The sequence below is a fragment of the Salmo trutta genome, chromosome 27 (genome assembly GCF_901001165.1).
Source record: "Salmo trutta chromosome 27, fSalTru1.1, whole genome shotgun sequence".
Classification (NCBI taxonomy): Eukaryota; Metazoa; Chordata; class Actinopteri; order Salmoniformes; family Salmonidae; genus Salmo; species Salmo trutta.
Genome location: NC_042983.1, coordinates 8,463,709 through 8,483,420, shown reverse-complemented (window position 1 = coordinate 8,483,420; position 19,712 = coordinate 8,463,709). Strand labels below are relative to the sequence as shown.

General features: G+C 43.7%; 2 protein-coding genes across 5 annotated transcripts in view; both read left to right on the top strand.

Moving 5' to 3' along the window:
- Nucleotides 1–17,196, top strand: part of tncb (tenascin Cb) — a 108,919-nt gene extending 91,723 nt beyond the window's left edge. For 2 of the 4 annotated variants that reach the window (XM_029716532.1, XM_029716531.1), the window contains exons 11-22: nucleotides 6,762–7,037; nucleotides 8,444–8,566; nucleotides 9,234–9,377; nucleotides 10,420–10,539; nucleotides 11,226–11,369; nucleotides 11,548–11,678; nucleotides 12,075–12,207; nucleotides 13,298–13,449; nucleotides 14,071–14,167; nucleotides 14,392–14,553; nucleotides 14,821–14,984; nucleotides 15,164–17,196. In XM_029716532.1, the coding sequence (XP_029572392.1) occupies nucleotides 6,762–7,037; nucleotides 8,444–8,566; nucleotides 9,234–9,377; nucleotides 10,420–10,539; nucleotides 11,226–11,369; nucleotides 11,548–11,678; nucleotides 12,075–12,207; nucleotides 13,298–13,449; nucleotides 14,071–14,167; nucleotides 14,392–14,553; nucleotides 14,821–14,984; nucleotides 15,164–15,274 (1,757 nt within the window). In that variant the 3' untranslated portion in view covers nucleotides 15,275–17,196. The remainder of the gene's footprint in view (nucleotides 1–6,761; nucleotides 7,038–8,443; nucleotides 8,567–9,233; nucleotides 9,378–10,419; nucleotides 10,540–11,225; nucleotides 11,370–11,547; nucleotides 11,679–12,074; nucleotides 12,208–13,297; nucleotides 13,450–14,070; nucleotides 14,168–14,391; nucleotides 14,554–14,820; nucleotides 14,985–15,163) is intronic. The other 2 variants (XM_029716533.1, XM_029716534.1) reach the window with 2 other exon arrangements.
- A 350-nt stretch (nucleotides 17,197–17,546) lies between these two features.
- On the top strand, nucleotides 17,547–19,009 carry b3galt8 (beta-1,3-galactosyltransferase 8). Its single transcript, XM_029716535.1, has one exon. It carries the CDS (start codon nucleotides 17,969–17,971, stop codon nucleotides 18,956–18,958), a length of 990 nt encoding a protein of 329 aa, XP_029572395.1. The 5' UTR covers nucleotides 17,547–17,968; the 3' UTR covers nucleotides 18,959–19,009.
- Nucleotides 19,010–19,712: the final 703 nt, after the last annotated feature.

Below are 19,712 nucleotides of genomic sequence, written 5' to 3'. Positions count from 1 at the left end.
AAACACTGTGCACCTGGCGACCGTGTCAGCGTGCACTGCACACGGCCTGCCACAGGAGTCGCAAGTGCGCGATGGGAAAAGGACGTCCCTGCCGGCCAAACCCTCCCTTCACCCGGACGACGCTGGGCCGATTGTGCGCCACCCCATGGGTCTCCCGGTCGCAGCCGGCTGCAACAGATCCTGGACTCGAACCCAAAATCTCTAGTGGCACAGCTAGCACTGCGATGCCGTGCCTTAGACCACTGCACCACTCGGGAGGCCCTTTTGAAACTATTTTGATATAAAAATGTTGCATGACAATTTCTCCTCCAAATGGAGCACAAAGAGCCTGTCCTGCATTTTTTTGAGATGATCTCGTCTTGACAATAAGTTATTTTATTCATCCTATCACATATCCATCTGCATGTGCTAAAGGCCAAACCTGAGACCTGTAACGGCTGTCTTCAGAAATGGACCAAGGCACAGCAGGTATGAGGATACTCATAGTTTAATTAAAAAAAAGAGTAAAGCATTCACGGTGAAAAACAATAAACAAGACAGCAGCAACAGTTTTACAGGCTCTACAAACGCAGTGCAAAAACAACCACCCACAACCCCAAAGAAAAACACACACACCTATATAGGACTTCCAATCAAAGGCAACTCAACACACCTGCCTTCAATTGGAAGTCCCAATCAACAATACAAACATTACCATACACAAAACTGCCACGTCCTGACCCCAAAACTAAAACAATAGCTCCATCTGCTGGTCAGGACGTGACAGTACCCCCCCCCCTCAAGGTGCAGACCCCGGAATGCACCTACCAACAGGAGGAGGAGACAATTAATCCCAAAATGGCACAGTATTATCTACAGTTGAAGTCGGAAGTTTACATACACCGTAGCCAAATACATTTAAACTCAGTTTTTCACAATTCCTGACATTTAATCCTAGTAAAAATTCCCTGTCTTAGGTCAGTTAGGATCACCACTTTACTTTAAGAATGTGAAATGTCAGAATAATAGTAGAGAGAATGATTTATTTCAGCTTTTATTTCTTTCAACACATTCCCAGTGGGTCAGAAGTTTACATACACTCAATTAGTATTTCGTAGCATTGCCTTTAAATTGTTTAAATTGGGTCAAACATTTCAGGTAGCATTCCGCAAGCTTCCCACAATAAATTGGGTGAATTTGGCCCATTCCTCCTGACAGAGCTGGTGTAACTGAGTCAGGTTTGTAGGCTTCCTTGCTCACACACGCTTTTTCAGTTCCGCCCACAAATTTTCTATAGGACTGAGGTCAGGGCTTTGTGATGGCCACTCCAATACCTTGACTTTGTTGTCTTTAAGCCATTTTGTCACAACTTTGGAAGTATGCTTGGGGTCATTGTCCTTTTGGAAGACCCATTTACGACCAAGCTTTAACTTCTTGACTGATGTCTTGAGATGTTGCTTCAATATATCCACATCATTTTCCTACCTCATGATGCCATCTATTTTCTGAAGTACACCAGTCCCGCCTACAGCAAATCACCCCCACAACATGTGGCTGCCACCCCCGTGCTTCACGGTTGGGATGGTGTTCTTCGGCTTGCAAGCCTCCCCCTTTTTCCTTCAAACATAATGATGGTCATTATTGTCAAACAGTTCTATTTTTGTTTCATCAGACCAGAGGACATTTCTCCAAAAATTACGATCTTTGCCCCCATGTGCAGTTGAAAACCGTAGTCTGACTTTTTTATGGCAGTTTTGGAGCAGTGGCTTCTTCCTTGCTGAGCAGCATTTCAGGTTATGTCGATATAGGGCTCGTTTTACTGTGGATATAGATACTTTTGTACCTGCTTCCTCCAGCATCTTCACAAGGTCCTTTGCTATTGTTCTGGGATTGATTTGTACCTTCAGGTGTTCGGAAATTGCGCCAAAGGATGAACCAGACTTGTGGAGGTCTACAATTTTCTTTCGGTGGTCTTGGCTAATTTCTTTTGATTTTTCCCATGATGTCAAGCAACGAGGCATTGAGTTTGAAGTTAGGCCTTGAAATATATCCAAATGTACACCTCCGATTGACTCAAAGGATGTCAATTAGCATATTAGAAGCTTCTAAAGCCATGACATACTTTTCTGGAATTTTCCAAGCTGTTTGAAGGCACAGTGAACTTAGTGTATGTAAACAAAGTAAATGTCCTAACCGACTTGCCAAAACTATAGTTTGTTAATTAACAAGAAATTTGTGGAGTGGTTGAAAAACGAGTTTTAATGACTCCAACCTAAGTGTATGTAAACTTCCGACTTCAACTGTATATAGTGCACTACCTTTGACCAGGGCCGATAGGGTTCTGGAATAGGGTGACATTTGGGACACAGAAAATACACTACATGACCAAATGTATGTGGACACCCCTTCAAATTAGAGGCCTCTGCTATTTCAGCGACACCCGTTGCTGACAGATGTATAAAACCGAGCACACAGCCATGCAATCTCCATAGACAGACATTGGCAGTAGAATGGCCCGTACTGAAGAGCTCAGTGACTTTCAACGTGGCACCGTCATAGGATGCCACCTTTCCAACAAGTCAGTTCGTCAAATTTGAAGAACTTGACTGGTCTACACAGAGCCCTGACCTCAACCCCATCTAACAACTTTGGAATGAATTGAAAAGCCATCTGAGAGCCAGGCCTAATCACCCATCAGTGCCTGACCTCTCTAATGCCCGACCTCACAATACAAGAAACCCACAAGTTTTAACCTCTTGCCACTCAAATCATGCCTCTCCCATAACCCATTATCACCTAACAATACCTCCTCCCACATTGTGTGTTTCCCTCACTTTGATGCACTGACTGTAAAAGATATTTTGAAACCAACCGTCCAAGGTATAGAACCACCCCACCCAGACAAATTATTCAGTTCACATTAGGCCTGGCATGGCCTGCGGTGAATCAATCTTTGATCCACCCTTAGCACACTATCTGCCTGTCAGGACGTGCCATGATAGAAAAAGCACCTGAAGCATTTCTAAACTGTCAGCGTTGTGATCTTTACCATGCATAGTGAGTAGTGACTGACTGCAAAGAGACAGCAGAGACAGGTACATTGATTTATCCTCTCGAACCAACCAATAATGGTCATTATCAACCATTCACATTCTGCGGATTACAATGTTGTGGACTGAATGGAGCGTGAACAATGTACAGAAAAATCTCACTTCAAGACTACTTGCTTCGTTTGCTGTTAAAGCCATTGAGGATGTTGGCATGTTAAGCAGTAGTTACAATAAGTAATAATAAGAATTCGTATGCAGTGGAAAAACTAGTAGAGTTGCATGAAATTAGTTCTAAATTTGCAAAATTTTCTCTCCACCACATGGCAAAATGTATACCCATGGCAAAATGTATAGAATTGCAAGAAATTAACTTTTCAACTTCAAAATGTTCTCTCCACCATCAAGACGGGTGCCACTAAAATGTTTTGCCAGCGAGGTGGGGGGGACGCCCAACCAAATCTTTGTTAGGGCCCCAAAAGCCTAGGGCCGGCCCTGAGTGTTGTCCAATGTAGTAATCTATTTTCAGTTGGGATTTAAGTTGGGTTTCAGTTTGGTTACAGCCATCTGTTTTACAGCATAGAGTACATAGATGGCCTGGCCTCTGCATACTTCTGCTGTCATGGAGAGAATAATACCTGTAATTTCTGATCAGTTAGCCCCCTGGTGCCACCCACTCTACAAAAACACTCACATAGAGACCCCTGGTACCACCCACTCTACAAAAACACTCACATAGAGACCCCTGGTACCACCCACTCTACAAAAACACTCACATAGAGACCCCTGGTACCACCCACTCTACAAAACACTCACATAGAGACCCCTGGTACCACCCACTCTACAAAACACTTACATAGAGACCCCTGGTACCACCCACTCTACAAAACACTCACATAGAGACCCCTGGTACCACCCACTCTACAAAACACTCACATAGAGACCCCTGGTACCACCCACTCTACAAAACCACTCACATAGAGACCCCTGGTACCACCCACTCTACAAAACCACTCACATAGAGACCCCTGGTACCACCCACTCTACAAAAACACTCACATAGAGACCCCTGGTACCACCCACTCTACAAAACACTCACATAGAGACCCCTGGTACCACCCACTCTACAAAACACTCACATAGAGACCCCTGGTACCACCCACTCTACAAAACACTCACATAGAGACCCCTGGTACCACCCACTCTACAAAAACACTCACATAGAGACCAGGCTGCACACACACACACACTTTGTCCTATTGAGGTCTCTCTTTCTGTCTTGCCTCTCACCTGCTAAGAACAACAACGTCAAATTAGTTGTCCCTCATCTACTTATTTGGTAACTTTAAAAGGGATATATTTGAAATGATCCTTTCAAAGCAAATTTCAAATGATTCTTTATTTTGACACATTGAAGTTTTTCCATTGCACACTCACAGTATAAACAATACGGGTATTGTATCATTGTTAGTAAACATCAAAAGCACATGATAGTTCAGCTGTTCCCAGATAATGATGATTCAGCAAATGGATGGATGGAGAGTCAGTGGTTCCTTCAAGTCCCTGAGGAGCTTTTGTTTCATTCTGTGAAGGCTCTGTTCTGTATGCACCCCCAGTTCTCCCTCCATCCCTAGACTTAGACCGCTCTGCTCCGCTCCCAGACCCTCTGCTCCTCATTCTCATGCTCACATTGACACTGTGGCCGAGAGCCTGGTGCCTGGTGTTGGGGTGCCAGGGACTGTTGCGGCTTGCTGGGACCATGGCTCAATGTGGCACATATTCAAGTCTGCTCTGAAGCCCATTGTCTGCATGCTAATGATCTGAAGAGAAACCAGCCCCAACCCCAACGTTTCGTAATTGTATGTTGGTTAAATGGAAAATATGGCTGTTTTTTCCATTTACTGAAAAGTTTCAGTTTTGTAGCTACCATGTTTTCTTCAGACAGCGACGATTGACAGCCTAAACATAATCCATATACAACACTATGAAGTATCCATACAAACACTGTCAGTCTGTCTCCAGTGATTGATTAGTTTGTGTAATGTATGTTCAACACACTTCTGAAAGAAGTCGAGAAACAAATGTCTGCACTCCTAGTGTACGTCCCAAATGCCTATTCCCCCTATTCCCTATATTTTTTTATTTTACCTTTATTTAACTAGGCAAGTCAGTTAATAAGAACAAATTCTTATTTTCAATGACAGCTTAGGAACAGTGGGAAACTGCCTTGTACAGATTTCTACCTTGTCAACTCGGGGGATTCGATCTTGCAACCTTTCAGTTACTAATCCAACACTCTCACCACTAGGCTACCTGCCACCCCATATATAGTACACTACTTTTGACCAGGGCCTCCATGTCCCTCTCTACCACCCTCCCCGCTTCCCTGACTGACTGGCTGACTACTGTATCTAAAGCAGGCCTGCTCCGCTCCTAACGAAGAGTGACAGCACCTGGGATTTGTCTACTCTGGTTTTCATTTCCCACCACTTCTTCTCACAACAAGTTCCCTCGTTTCACGTCAGCCGAATCCTCTGGGTTCACACTGGCTCAAGACCTTGCGACCCTAACGTTTGGTCAAGTGTTCTAATGAGTTATGTCCCTGTATCTAGCCAGGCAGCACTGAGGCGGCAGTGAGTCCACTTCGAGGTCTACGGCAGTCCGTCTCTCCTATACAGCAGAGATACTTTAAAACCACTGTGGGCCACCTTCTATCCATCTGTAACTCTGTTTCTCCAGGAAGCAGCTTTTGTTTAATGAGCTGCTGTCTGTATGCTGCATTGCAGGCAGTCGGTCTAACCTCTCTCTCTCTCTCTCTCTCTGACTTCTGCCGAGCACTTCCTCTAACAGCTGTAGACTCCTGCTGGCTCAGCTCCTCTACTCTTCCTCAGCCATTATTAGCCACTGCTAATGACTAACACAGTTGGCTTTTACAACACTGTATACGACCGACCCATCTGCCCTGACGTCACCCAAGCTCTTAAAACTCTAGTGAAACTCTGGCTGACTCTGTCTAATGTTCCTTTTCTTCTGAATGTAGATTACTTTTCATATCAGTGTATTATGGAACTGATGCACAAATCCCATGTATGTTCTTTTGCAGTCACAGCATCGATAAACTGAGGGTTGAATTTGATCAAACTAGCTGGTTAATAACAATGTACCTATCTACACCAATACAATGCATGTTGTTACTTTCATACTTACCTAGGGTTGCACACTTCCTGGAACTTCCAATAAATTCCCCTGGGATACCTCCAACCGGGATTCTGGGAAAACCAGGGTATTTATTTAAGATTCCAGGAAGTTTGTAACGTTACACTCACCACAGTGGATGTGATAGGTACATACACTAAGCACAAGGTTTTCTACCCATGTATAGTTGTGTCAAAACCTATTAAGATGCCTAAGTGGTATAAACACTTCACTTATGCCTGACACAATGAGTACTAGTGATCAAAAGTCGACATGAAAATCATTATAATTCTTGGAAATAACCTCTTCATTTTCCCCAGGATGGGGAACTCTTAATTATTGCATCTTGTGAACCTGCTCTTCTTGTTTGACTCATATGGATCCATAGACTGATATGGATCCATAACTAATTGTGATGTCTATTGTACATACAGATGGAATAACTGTTACTTCCTGATCTTCTGTAATCTTCATAAGAACTTATTTAAGTACTCTTGAGGTCCAGGGGATGAAAACAACATGTCTTCCCTTATCACCCAGAAGCTGAACCCATCGTGGAATATCTCTTGGTCTCCGACATCACACCAGACAGCTGTAAACTGGCCTGGTCAGCTGAAGAGGACCTCTTTGATAGTTTTGTCATTATGATCAATGATACAAACGACGACCTCGCTTCTCCGCAAGAGGTGGTGGTGCCCGGGGAGGAGAGAACAACAGTGCTTACTGAGCTAACTGAGGACACAGAGTACAAAATTGAGCTCTATGGAGTCATTTCGGGACAGCTCTCCAATTCTATTTCCGTGGTGGCAAAAACAGGTACGCGGTATGACATCACACCAGCAACGGCCTAGGGCTACTGGGTAGATTATGTTAGGAATGTATTCATACAACGTGTCAGCTTCTTTTAATACTGTAAATTGTATATTCTCGATGTCAGCATGGAAATGGGGTCAATGTTGGGTCAGTGTTGAATATCTTCGTCATTGCAGCCATTTTTGTTGACTAACCTGATAACATTGTGTGATAACATTTGTTCAAGGCAGCAATCTGGTAGAATTATAAATAGTTAGCGTTGCAAATGAATTATTAAAACCTGCTTGGGATGCCTTGTGTGTGTCATGTGTCAGCAGCTGTGTGTGATGTGTCCCATCGTGGTTTTGTTAACCCAGTTGGACGTGTTTGTTCAGCGTTCACTGTCCTGTCATTGTCTTGTCTGTCAGCACTCCTGAGTGGTTCCACTGGAATCATCCAACAGCCCTCTCATCTTAAACCCGTCTGTCTGTCTGTCTGTCTGTCTGTCTGTCTGTCTGTCTGTCTGTCTGTCTGTCTGTCTGTCTGTCTGTCTGTCTGTCTGTCTGTCTGTCTGTCTGTCTGTCTGTCTGTCTGTCTGTCTGTCTGTCTGTCTGTCTGTCTGTCTGTATGTCTGTCTGTCTGTCTGTCTGTCTGTCTGTCTGTCTGTCTGTGTAAACACCATACTCAGCTTCTGATGGCCTCTCATTCACGGGGGTCCAGAGAACTGCTCAGGAGATTTACTCATCTATTCATTTGCCCTGTTTTTTTTTTTTTTGTCTCTATCTGTCAAGTTGTCTCCAATGTTGTCTTTGGCTGGCTTGCCCCAAATGGGTTTGTCTAATTGTCTTTAAACTGTAAAGGGAAAGTTGTCTGTCTGTCTGTTGAGTGTCTGAATGGCTCTCTCTCTCTCTCTCTGGCTGTCCCCTGCCTTCTCTTGGGGTATGGCTTCACTCTCGGGTCCAATGGCCCTGCCGCATGTTTCACTTTAGTGTGTCTGCAATGGGGGCAAGTTAATCTCCCCCTGTCGTGTCTGTCACGCAAGATACTGTGGCTCAGTGCTGACGACAGGCGTTGGAAGCCCTGGCCTCTTTGTTTCAGTCTATCTCCTTTAACTAGTTGTTCTCAATGCTGGCGTATCTGCTCACACTAGAATAATAGAATAATGTGCATTTTCTGGGTTATTAATGGATTTAATATGATCTTTATGGATGTATTTAGGGATGGGATCTTTAGGAATGATTTAGGGATAAAAAATTAAAAAATTGTAACCAGTATTATTTTATTTAAAAAATGTGATGAGGCGTTATTTGATATCTTAGGATCTGGTATGAATTTCTCTTCACTTAAACGTCTGTCCACGGAGTCTTTAGCTAACTAGCTACCTGTCTTCTGTTTGTTTGTTGTACTCTCTATCATTTATCCTATGCCAGGGCTGGGCACACCCACGGGCATCCGCTTCTCTGAAGTCACTGATACCTCTGCCACCGTACACTGGGCAATCCCCAGAGCTCGAGTGGACAGCTACCGGGTCACTTATGTCGCAGCTCAGGGAGGTGAGTACATACAGATATACCTATACTAAATGTACCAGTGGAGGCTGCTAAGGGGAGGACGGCGTCGAACACATAAAAATTATCCCGCTCCAGCCATTACCACGAGCCCGTCCTCCCCAATGAAGGTGCCACAAACCTCCTGTGATACATACCTATACTGTACATACAGTGGCTGCAAAACCAGAGGTAAGTCATTGACACACGTATGGTATGGTCACATGGCATTCATTTTCATTTAATCAATGAAAATAAATAAGGTGTTTTTTGAGTCTCTGTAAAGAGATCGATCCTGTGCAATCCTATGTTAGTCTCATTCTGCCCTCTAGTGGCTGTTCTGTCTATGTGAGAGGATGTGGCAGTTTGAAAGCAGGGAGTCAACACAACTTCTATGTCAACTGCTTCGCTACTGGTTCACTATTTCACCTCACTACTTGATGATAATCAAAACACTTTTTGGGAGCACATTCTATGAAGTTCATAGGCAAAATGCTTTAGAATGCTTTGTATACAGAATCAGACGTCTGACTGACCTTTTGACCGTCCGTCCGTCCGTGTGTGTGTGTGTGTGTGTGTGTGTGTGTGTGTGTGTGTGTGTGTGTGTGTGTGTGTGTGTGTGTGTGTGTGTGTGTGTGTGTGTGTGTGTGTGTGTGTGCGCGCGCGCGAGCAGGCGCTCCCAAGACTGTGACAGTGGGTGGAACTGAGACTCAGACCGTGCTGCCAAACCTGACCCCTGGAGTTACTTACCAGGTGTCCGTCGTTTCTGTGAAGGGACAGAAGGAGAGTGAGCCAGGGTCCAGCAGCGTCACCACAGGTGAGGTTCACACTTGTTCACAACACAAGGGATGTGTCCCAAATGGCACCATATTCCCTCTATAGTGCACTACTTTTGACCAGAACCCTATTTGGGATGCAGACAAGACTTTAGTTTATGTTAACGCAAGACTACATACACATACTTAAGACACTGAGTGTACAAAACATTAAGAAGACTATCCAAATATTGAGTTGCACCCCCTTTTGACTTCAGAACAGCCTCAATTCGTCGGGCATGGACTACAAGGTGTCGAAAGGGTTGCACGGGGATGCTGGCCCATGTTGACTCCAATGCTTCCCACAGTTGTGTCAAGTTGGCTGAATAAACTGTTGAGCGTGGAAAAACCCCAGCAGCATTGCAGTTCTTTACACACTCAAACCGGTGCACCTGGCACCTACAACCATACCCCGTTCAAAGGCAATTCAATGTTGTGTCTTGCCCATTCACCCTCTGAATTGTCTCAAGGCTTAAAAATCCTTCTTTAACCTGTATCCTCCCCTTCGTCTACACTGATTGAAGTGGATTTAACAGGTGACATCAATAAGGTATTAGAGGTTTCACCTGGATTCACCTGGTCAGTGTGTCATTGAAAGAGCAGGTGTTCCTAATGTTTTGTACACTCAGAGTACATCCTCACATCAATTATAGGCATGTCTTTGTATGCTCTGCAGAAATGGTTGGATTCCTTCAATATTTCTAAACAAAGCATCAAACACTAATGGTGGTAACCCATCTCTAAAGGCTGAGCGCGTAGACCATTGTGAAAGCTGTTAGTGTGCACAGATGGAGCATGGCTGGGGGTGGATAGGCTTTGTGTTTCCGTTTAACAACAGAACATGTCTCTATCCTTGGGGGGGTATTTGATGTGGTTCTGCTCAGAGTAACCATATTGTGTGTGTGTGTGTGTGTGTGTGTGTGTGTGTGTGTGTGTGTGTGTGTGTGTGTGTGTGTGTGTGTGTGTGTGTGTGTGTGTGTGTGTGTGTGTGTGTGTGTGTGTGTGTGTGTGTGTGTGTGTGTGTGTGTGTGTTCTATGTGACAGCTCTGGACAAGCCCCGTGGTCTGACCGCAGTCAACATCACTGACACTCAGGCTCTGCTCCACTGGCAGCCTGCCATCGCCACTGTAGATGGATATGTCATCACCTACAGCGCAGACACTGGTACAGTATCACAAGCACACACACACACACAAACACACACACACACACACCATCTGGATGTACTGTATATTACAAGGGATTATGGGAGAAAAGGCATTAGGCCTCCCATTGCGTGTGTTGTATGTTCCTTCATTGTTTGGATTTAAGAAGAGATCTAAATCGCCAGATTGCTTTAATCTCCTTACAGAATATTTTAGACAGATGCTGATCGGGCCCTTACTGTATCTGTACGGATACTCTCCTTTATTGTCTCTGTCTGTCTCTGTCTCTGACTGTCTACAGTATGTCTGTCTCTGTCTGTTTCTGTCTGTCTCTGCCTGTCTCTATCGGTCTATGGCTGTCTCTGTCTGTCTACAGTATGTCTGTTTCTGTCTGTCTCTGTCTCTGTCTGTCTCTGACTGTCTCTGACTGTCACTGTCTGTCCTTGTTTGTCTCTGTCTGTCTCTGTCTCTGACTGTCTACAGTATGTCTGTCTCTGTCTGTCTGTTTCTGTCTGTCTGTCTGTGTCTCTATCTCTGTCTGTCTCTGACTGTCACTGTCTGTCTGTTTCTGTCAGTCACTGTCTGTCTGTCTCTGTCTGTCTCTGACTGTCTCTGTCTAATCTCTGACTGTCTCTGTCTGTCTCTGACTGTCTCTGTCTGTCTATCTCTGTATTCTTACTGGATCTGTGTGTTCTGTATGTGTAGTTTCCCCAGTGATGGAGAGAGTGTCTGGGAACATTGTCGAGTTTGAGATGAGCTCCTTGACCCCTGCCACCCACTACACTGTCAAGGTCTATGCCATGAGAGCGGCTGCTAAGAGCGCCGTCACCACAACTGAGTTCACCACTGGTGAGTGGCCTAAAGGGCCAAGAACTAGAACATTCCCTCCCACACACAAACTCTCACTTCCAAGTCTGCCAGTTGTTGTTTTTTACCCCCTACCATTTCAAACAGACAATCTGAACCTGCAAAAAGAAGGTAAAAAAAGAAGAGGTACTCAGTCTGAACTATGCTCTCTCTCCCCTAGATGTGGATGCCCCTCAGGACCTGGCAGCCAGTAACATCCAGACAGAGAACGCCATGTTGACTTGGAAGGCCCCGCGCGCTGACATCACCGGCTACATCCTCAGCTTCGAGTCAGCTGATGGCGCAATCCGGGTAAGTAGTGGTCTGCTGGAACCACAGAAATAGAACCGTAGAAATAGAATCTATTCTATTCCAATAGAATCTATTCTAATCTGGAGCCTATTTCTATGGGTGGAACAACCTTGCATTCTTTCAATTCTAGAATAGATGATTGTTCCATTTCCACAGTGCGTGTCCAAGAGGTCATAATGATGCGTCATTGGGGTGTAAAAAAGTACCTATTGATGAATACATATTTGGGATCTACAAAATCACTATATTACAGTGTCTATGTTAGGACAGACACAGTCTCACAATTTCAGGTAATATGGACACTGTCCTATCTAAATCTAATGTATTATTAAGTATTATTCATTCTGTATTTCTGGCATATATTCTGACTACTGTGTTGTTGTGGTGTTCCTCCAGGAGGTTGTTCTGAGCCCCACAGCCACCTCCTACAACATGGCCCAGCTGAGTGCCTCCACTGAGTACTCCGTCAGACTGCAGGCCATCGCAGGGCCCAAGAGGAGCAGAGTCATCACCACCGTCTTCACCACCAGTGAGTGTGTTACCACAGTGATGCTGGTAGCTCTGGCAGTAGCTCTGGCGACTCCGGACCAAACGTACCCCCCGGCAGTAGGGCTACGGATCCTGCCTCGGCCCCTACTCTCTGTTTTCCTCTGGATCTGTCTCCCCGACTGTCCCTGTCTCCCCGACTGTCCCTGTCCATAAACGCTAAAATACGGAAATATACACTACTGTTCAAAAGTTTGGGGTCACTTAGAAATGTCCTTAAGGTAACATCAAATTGATCAGAAATACAGTGTAGACATTGTTAATGTTGTAAATGACTATTGTAGCTGGAAACGGCAGATTTTTTATGGAATATCTACATAGGTGTACAGAGGCCCATTATCAGCAACCATCACTCCTGTGTTCCAATGGCATGTTGTGCTAGCTAATCCAAGGCCATTTTGAGCCTGTAATCAAACCCCACAAATGCTGACGCTCCAGAAACTCAACTAGTCTAAAGAAGGCTAGTTTTATTGCTTCTTTAATCAGGACAACAGTTTTAAGCTGTGCTAACATAATTGCAAAAGGGTTTTCTAATGATCAATTAGCCTTTTAAAATGATCAACTTGAATTAGCTAACACAACATGCCATTGGAACACAGGAGTGATGGTTGCTGGTAATGGGCCTCTGTACACCTATGTAGATATTCCATTAAAAATCTGCCATTTCCAGCTACAATACTAATTTACAACATTAACAATGTCTACGCCGTATTTCTGATCAATCTGATGTTATTTTAATGGACAAAAAATGCGCTTTTCTTTCAAAAACAAGGACATTTCTAAGTGACCCCAAGCGTTTGAACGGTAGTGTATATTTAACAAAAAGTCTAATGAATAACGAATAGAGATGGTCTCAGTGGACTGTCACTATACCCTCTGTTCTGTTCACCATCCACTGAGACCATCTATATTCATTATTCATCTCAAGCTTAGAGTTTGTTGGGCGGCTGGAACTGTTTAGTAACGTGTGTGTGTGTGTGTGTGTGTGTGTGTGTGTGTGTGTGTGTGTGTGTGTGTGTGTGTGTGTGTGTGTGTGTGTGTGTGTGTGTGTGTGTGTGTGTGTGTGTGCGTAGTTGGCGTGCTGTACAAACACCCCAGGGACTGCTCCCAGGCCTTGCTGAATGGAGACACAGTCTCTGGCGTTCACACCATCTACCTGGGTGGAGATGAGAGTCAGCCCATACAGGTCTACTGTGACATGGACACGGATGGAGGTGGATGGATTGTAAGTCACCGGCTCGTAAACTGTACAACCCAACTTGGCAAGACTTCCTATGAAGTGCATACGTATAATGCCTTATATCACATCCTTTATCATGCTTTATAATGTGTTATAACACTGACTATATAAACAAACTCATGAGCGGTTCTAAACCGTGTTGATTCTGTAACGGGCGTCGTATAGAGGGGACCAAGTAGCGGCGTGTTGAGTGCTCATGATTATACTTTAATGAAAACTAAACACTTTTACAAAGAAACAAAACGACAGCAAACAGTTCCGTCAGGCAACAGACAACAAAACGGAAAACAATTACCCACAATCACAATAGAAAAGAAAACTCAACTTATATATGATCTCCGATTAGAGACAACGCGAACCAGCTCCCTCTAATTGGAGATCATCCCAAAACGCCAACATAGAAATAGAAAAACAAGAACTAAACATAGAAACAAAAAACATAGAATGCCACCCATATCACACCCTGACCTAACTAAACAGAGAAAAAAACAGCTCTCTTAGGTCAGAGCATGACAGATTCAGATGTATCTAATGTAGTGCAATGGATCTTAGTCCATATGATGTTTGAATGAGTGAGCTGATGTAGTTTGGCCCCATCCCATGCAGGTGTTTGTCCGACGCCAGAGCGGTAAACTGGAGTTCTTCCGCAACTGGAGGAACTACACCGCTGGCTTTGGTGACATGAACGACGAGTTCTGGCTCGGTATGATCATATTATGGAAAACATTTCAACACACAAATTGATTTAGCTATAGGACTATTGTGTGATTAGGAGTATTTTGTCAAATGTTGAATCATCTTTAATCTTAAATCGTTTAGATTAGATCTATTTTATTATCCTCCACAGAGGAAATTCATTTCCACAGTTCCTACATTTACATGAAAAGTCAAGCATATCACCTTGACTTGATATCTTTTTCTCCAAAGGCCTGTCAAACCTCCATAAGATCACAGTAGCAGGACAGTATGAACTTCGTGTGGACCTCAGAGACAAAGGGGAAGTAGCCTACGCCCAGTATGACAAGTTCTCTGTCTCTGATCCCCGCAGTCGCTACAAGGTCCACGTTGGAGGCTACAGTGGCACCGCGGGTCAGCCTTCATTCTCTACAACCATTAGTTACATGTCTGCATCCCAAATAGCACCCTATTCTCTACATGGTGCGCCATTTTTGACCAGAGCCCAAAAGTAGTGCACTATATCGGGCATAGGGTGCCATTTGGGATGCAACCCAAATAGATAGGCTAAACTTAAGTTATAAAGGACTTGACATGGTGTTCGGTGTGAGTATGATGTGAGCACGGATTCAAAACCTCCTTCCTCAAGTCCGATCACTTTCTCTCTGCTGCCCTGTGTAGGTGATTCTATGACCTACCACCATGGTCGCCCATTCTCAACCTACGACCATGACAATGACATCGCCGTCACAAACTGTGCCCTGTCCTACAAGGGTGCCTTCTGGTATAAGAATTGCCATCGTGTCAACCTTATGGGACGATATGGAGATGACAGTCATAGCAAGGTGAGTGCACATATACTTGGAAGTACAAAACTAACAGCAATTTCTACATCCGTATTTCAAAATTACATCTGTAGTGCAGTATGAAACTATAGACAGAAATGTTTGGATACAAATTGACTATGTAAAGGTAAAGGAGGAAATGCAAGGCATTTGTGTTAATAAGATCAAATGTTCTTCAGGGAGTCAACTGGTTCCATTGGAAAGGCCACGAGCACTCCATTGAGTTTGCTGAGATGAAGATCAGGCCATCCAACTTCAGGAACTTTGAGGGAAGAAGGAAGCGATCGTAAACCAACCGGCCAATCCACGCTCCGACCCCTCTCCTTGTCGCTCCGCTTCGTGACCCCTGAACCCGTCCTCCATCCTCTGCCCCTGCTGATTCCAGGGTAGAATTCCAAATGGCACCCTATTCCCTATGTAGTGCACTACTTTACGGGCCCTCGTCAAAAGTAGTGCACTACATAGGGAGTAGGGTGCCATTTGGGGCACAGCCCACACCTCCCTGCAGCTACCAAAGCCACTGCCAAGAGCCCAGCCACCTCAAATTACACCCCTCCTCCTGCTCACTCACAGAAATAAGCACAGATCCAGTCAAATTCACTACAAATTCCACTATCCAACCCCTCCTGATACAAAATGGTTGTGTGCAGTATAAATACTGTCAAAGCCAAATTGATGTGAAAAAAATATGAACTCCACAAACCAAGCCCACGCTGATTAAACATGCACCAAAGAGAGCTTAATCTATGAAATCCGAGTATAAAGCATTTCTTTCGTTCTTCTCACTCTCACAATGCTACAGCACTAAGCGGAGAGGTATATTTGAGTCTGGTATGGCATGGCACATTAACATGTAGAATACTGATGTTTTCTGCCTCTACAGTGTGTCCATCTTCTCCAGCCACAGTAGCTTGTTCATTAGCGTGTTTGCAGAGAGGGCATGGCTGTCTACATACATGTGGTCTTGTTTTAGTGTCAGGGCCTCTTCAATAATACTGGTAACCTCACAACTGGATTATAGAAATTCTATTCTTTGAATAACACAACACCCAACAAAAGCACATACTGTACAGTAGGTACATTCAATTCCATCATCCGGATTGAAGTGATGTTATTGATCAAAAAGGATTTTCTTCATAAACCCGCACGACTCGTTAAAATGTCAAATGTCTATGTAAAATGGAGAGAGATCACAGAGAAAGCTCGCAGAGAAAGCTCACAGAGAAAGCTCACAGAGAAAGCTCACAGAGAAAGCTCGCAGAGAAAGCTCACAGAGAAAGTCCTATCTTGTCATTCATTAGTCTATGTGTGACTCATCCTTTGTCACTTTATCTTTCCCTCTCTCCCTCTCCCGAAATCCCTCCTTCACCTCAACCTGCAAACTGCAAAATAAATGACATTCTGAATATAGATCATCTGCTGCATCCCACACAGACATATGTGGATGACATGATGTGTTTCCATTGATTGTGTGGGCCTTGCAAGTGCTGTGCAATTGTTTCTTACACATTTACCTGAGCTAGTACTATTTGTTCCTCCAGCTATCATGCATTAGCTACAGGATCCATAGAAAAAGTCAATGTGTTTGATTTGTTTTTATTTCCTTTATAAATCCAAGGCAGGACCTATTATTCAATATATAATGAAATGGTGGGTGATTGTTACATTTTTGCAAAATGTGAAATACATATATGGATACATATATGTATGCAACAAGAGTCAGAGGAGAATATTGTGTCGAAATACAAAATATATTGATGCTGAAAATAGGTTAATGGCCAATTCCAATTGACATTGTAAGGTCAGTGTTCACTTTGCTGAGAAACATATATTTGGGCACACCAAAATTAACTAAAGAGAAGTTTAGTTAAGAGGGGAATATTGTGTTGAAATACAAAATATATTGATGCTGAAAATAGGTTAATGGCCAATTCCAATTGACATTGTAAGGTCACAGCGTTCATTTTGCTGGGAAACATATATTTGGGCACACCAAAATGAACTAAAGAGAAGTTGTTCTTATTCTGTTTTGTCTCCCTCCCTTCCGCCCCGGGCACGGAGACGAAACCACTGACCCCCGTCCCTTGAATACCTATGTAAATGAAACGTTTCTGTGCTTCTGTGGTTTAACATTTGTTTTGGTTTATAACTGGGTGAACAACAGGTGTTTCTCTGTAACACGTATTACAATAAAACAAAGTTTGTTTAAAAATGACGAGTCTTCAATCTTGTCTAAAAGCGAAACATTTTTTAAACTCGTTTAAGACGCCTATCAGTTACCGCCATAAATGTGTTTTTAACCTTTTGATATTTGGATTAGGCTCGTCAATAACTCATCGACGCACCCATGTGAAGGAGCTATAGTCTCTACATAGCCTATTTTAGAGGCCATTTATAGCACTAAGAATACACGCCTCATAATTATAATGAGATTGTATTTTTATGGTAGGTGGCCTACACATGTAGACCTATCGAAAGCACCGCTGTTATGATACTGATGGTTTGCGGAGACTGATAGTTTGTAAGGTTGTGGCTACCAGTATAGTGCCATCTAGTGGTCACTTCGGGGATAACAGTTGTTGACAGCTGTAGCGTAGTAACTAACCCGTTTCCCTAACCGTAAACTTATTAACCTAATCTGCTACATTAGTTATCGTAACCTACTATGTAAACAAACCACCAGTGCTGACAAACCGTCAGTATCACCACCGCCGGCCATTCCAGTATAACTCGTATACTGTTTAGTAGTCAGAGCTTTTAAGGAGGTCTGAGTCAGGCGGAAACTATTTTCCTGGTTGCTCTTCGGCCTGGGAGTGGCAACATGAAATCGTAGCAAGGAAATGAGGCACGCTTGATGTTGTCGCCACCGTGAATGCATTTCTTTTGGTGCTTCGGGAATACAGAAACAGTAACCTAGGAATTAATATGTTTAGGAATTAAAATCAGATACACTCGAGATACCGATTGTATATGATTACTTTGCAATGCTTAAAACGTCTTACTGGAGGTTAGTGAAGCTCTTTATCATTGCAGGTGTACTCACATTTGTTGTTACTATCTTACTGAACAAAAAAGCTCAGCCAAAGACGGATTTATCAACACCAAGTCCTCTATCTCAGGAACGTTACAAGGTGATTTCCCCAGAGACCTACAAATACCTTCTCGACCATGTGTCTGTGTGTAAGGAAAGAAGCCCATTTCTGGTGCTAATGGTTCCAGTGGCACCCGCTGATGGGTTGTCCAGGGATGCTATCAGAAAGACATGGGGCAGACCAGGCCTCATCTCTAATGTGGATATCCTCACTCTGTTCTATGTGGGCCTGCCCAAGGAGGGACAGAGCTCCCACATTCAACAGGACCTGGAGAAGGAGAGCAAAGAACACGCTGACATCATCCAAATGGACTTCCTGGACAGCTACCACAACCTGACCATCAAGTCCATGATGATCATGGACTGGCTCGCCACCCACTGTCAGGGTGCCTCTTATGCGATGAAGGTGGACTCGGATGTTTTCGTCAACGTGTTCTACCTGGTCAATAAGCTGTTAGTTGGAGGTGGCCCTCTCAGGCGTAAGTACATCACAGGCTCAGTCATCAGTGACGGCAGGCCTCGTAGGGATAGGAAGAGTAAGTGGCATCTGTCTGAGGACATTTACCCTGAAGACACGTTCCCCCCATATGTCTCTGGAGCAGGGTATGTCTTCTCTATGGACCTGGCCAGCAGGATCTCATGGGCATCCAGGTTTGTGAGACCCATCCCCCTGGAGGATGTCTATGTGGGGTTGTGTCTCAGGGTACTAGGGGTCCGGCCTGTGTACTCTCGAACACTGCTTCCTCCCAGGAACTTGTTTGAGATCAATCGGTTGGATTATGAGACGTGTACGTATGCCACGCGGGTCATTGTCACTGGATTTAAACCACATGAGCTGGTGGACATTTGGGGGGACTTTCAGGAAAGCCATGTCACCTGCTGATGTCTCAGTCCAGTCTTTCTTATGCACTAAAAGGAATAACTAGCCCTCAAATGAATGTGTATGTTTCTTTTTTTTCTCCAGTGGTGGAAAAAGTACCCAATTGTGCTCCTTCAGTAAAAGTCTAAAAGTGTTTGGTTCTAAATATACTTAAGTATTCAAAGTAAAAGTATAAATAATTTCAAATTCCTTATATTAAGCAAAGCAGAGGACTCCATTTTCTTGTTTTTCAAATTTACAGATAGCCAGGGGCACACTCCAACACTCAGATATAGTTTACACATTTTGCATTTGTGTTTAGTGAGTCAGCCAGATCAGAGGCAGTAGGGATGACTGCTTGTTCTCTTGATAAGTGTGTTAATTAGACCATTTTCCTGTCCTGCTAAGCATTCAAAATGTAACGAGTACTTTTGGGTATCAGGGAAAATTCATGAAGTAAAAAGTACATTATTTTCTTTAGGAATGTAGTGAAGTAAAAGTAAAAGTTGTCAAAAATACAAATAGTAAAGTACAGATACCCCAAAAAACTACTTAAGTAGTACTTAGATGTATTTTTACTTAAGTACTTTACACCACTGTTTTTCTCTGATATTACAACTAGTGGAGGCAATGTTCTTTGATGTCATACACAATATCTTGAACTTGACTGGTGTTTGTTGGCAAAATTATAAGCTAAAATTAGATGAAAGGTTTATTATTGACCTTTAATACTAAAGCAGTTGACGTAAAATGAGATGTAATCGTTCCGAACGTAAGC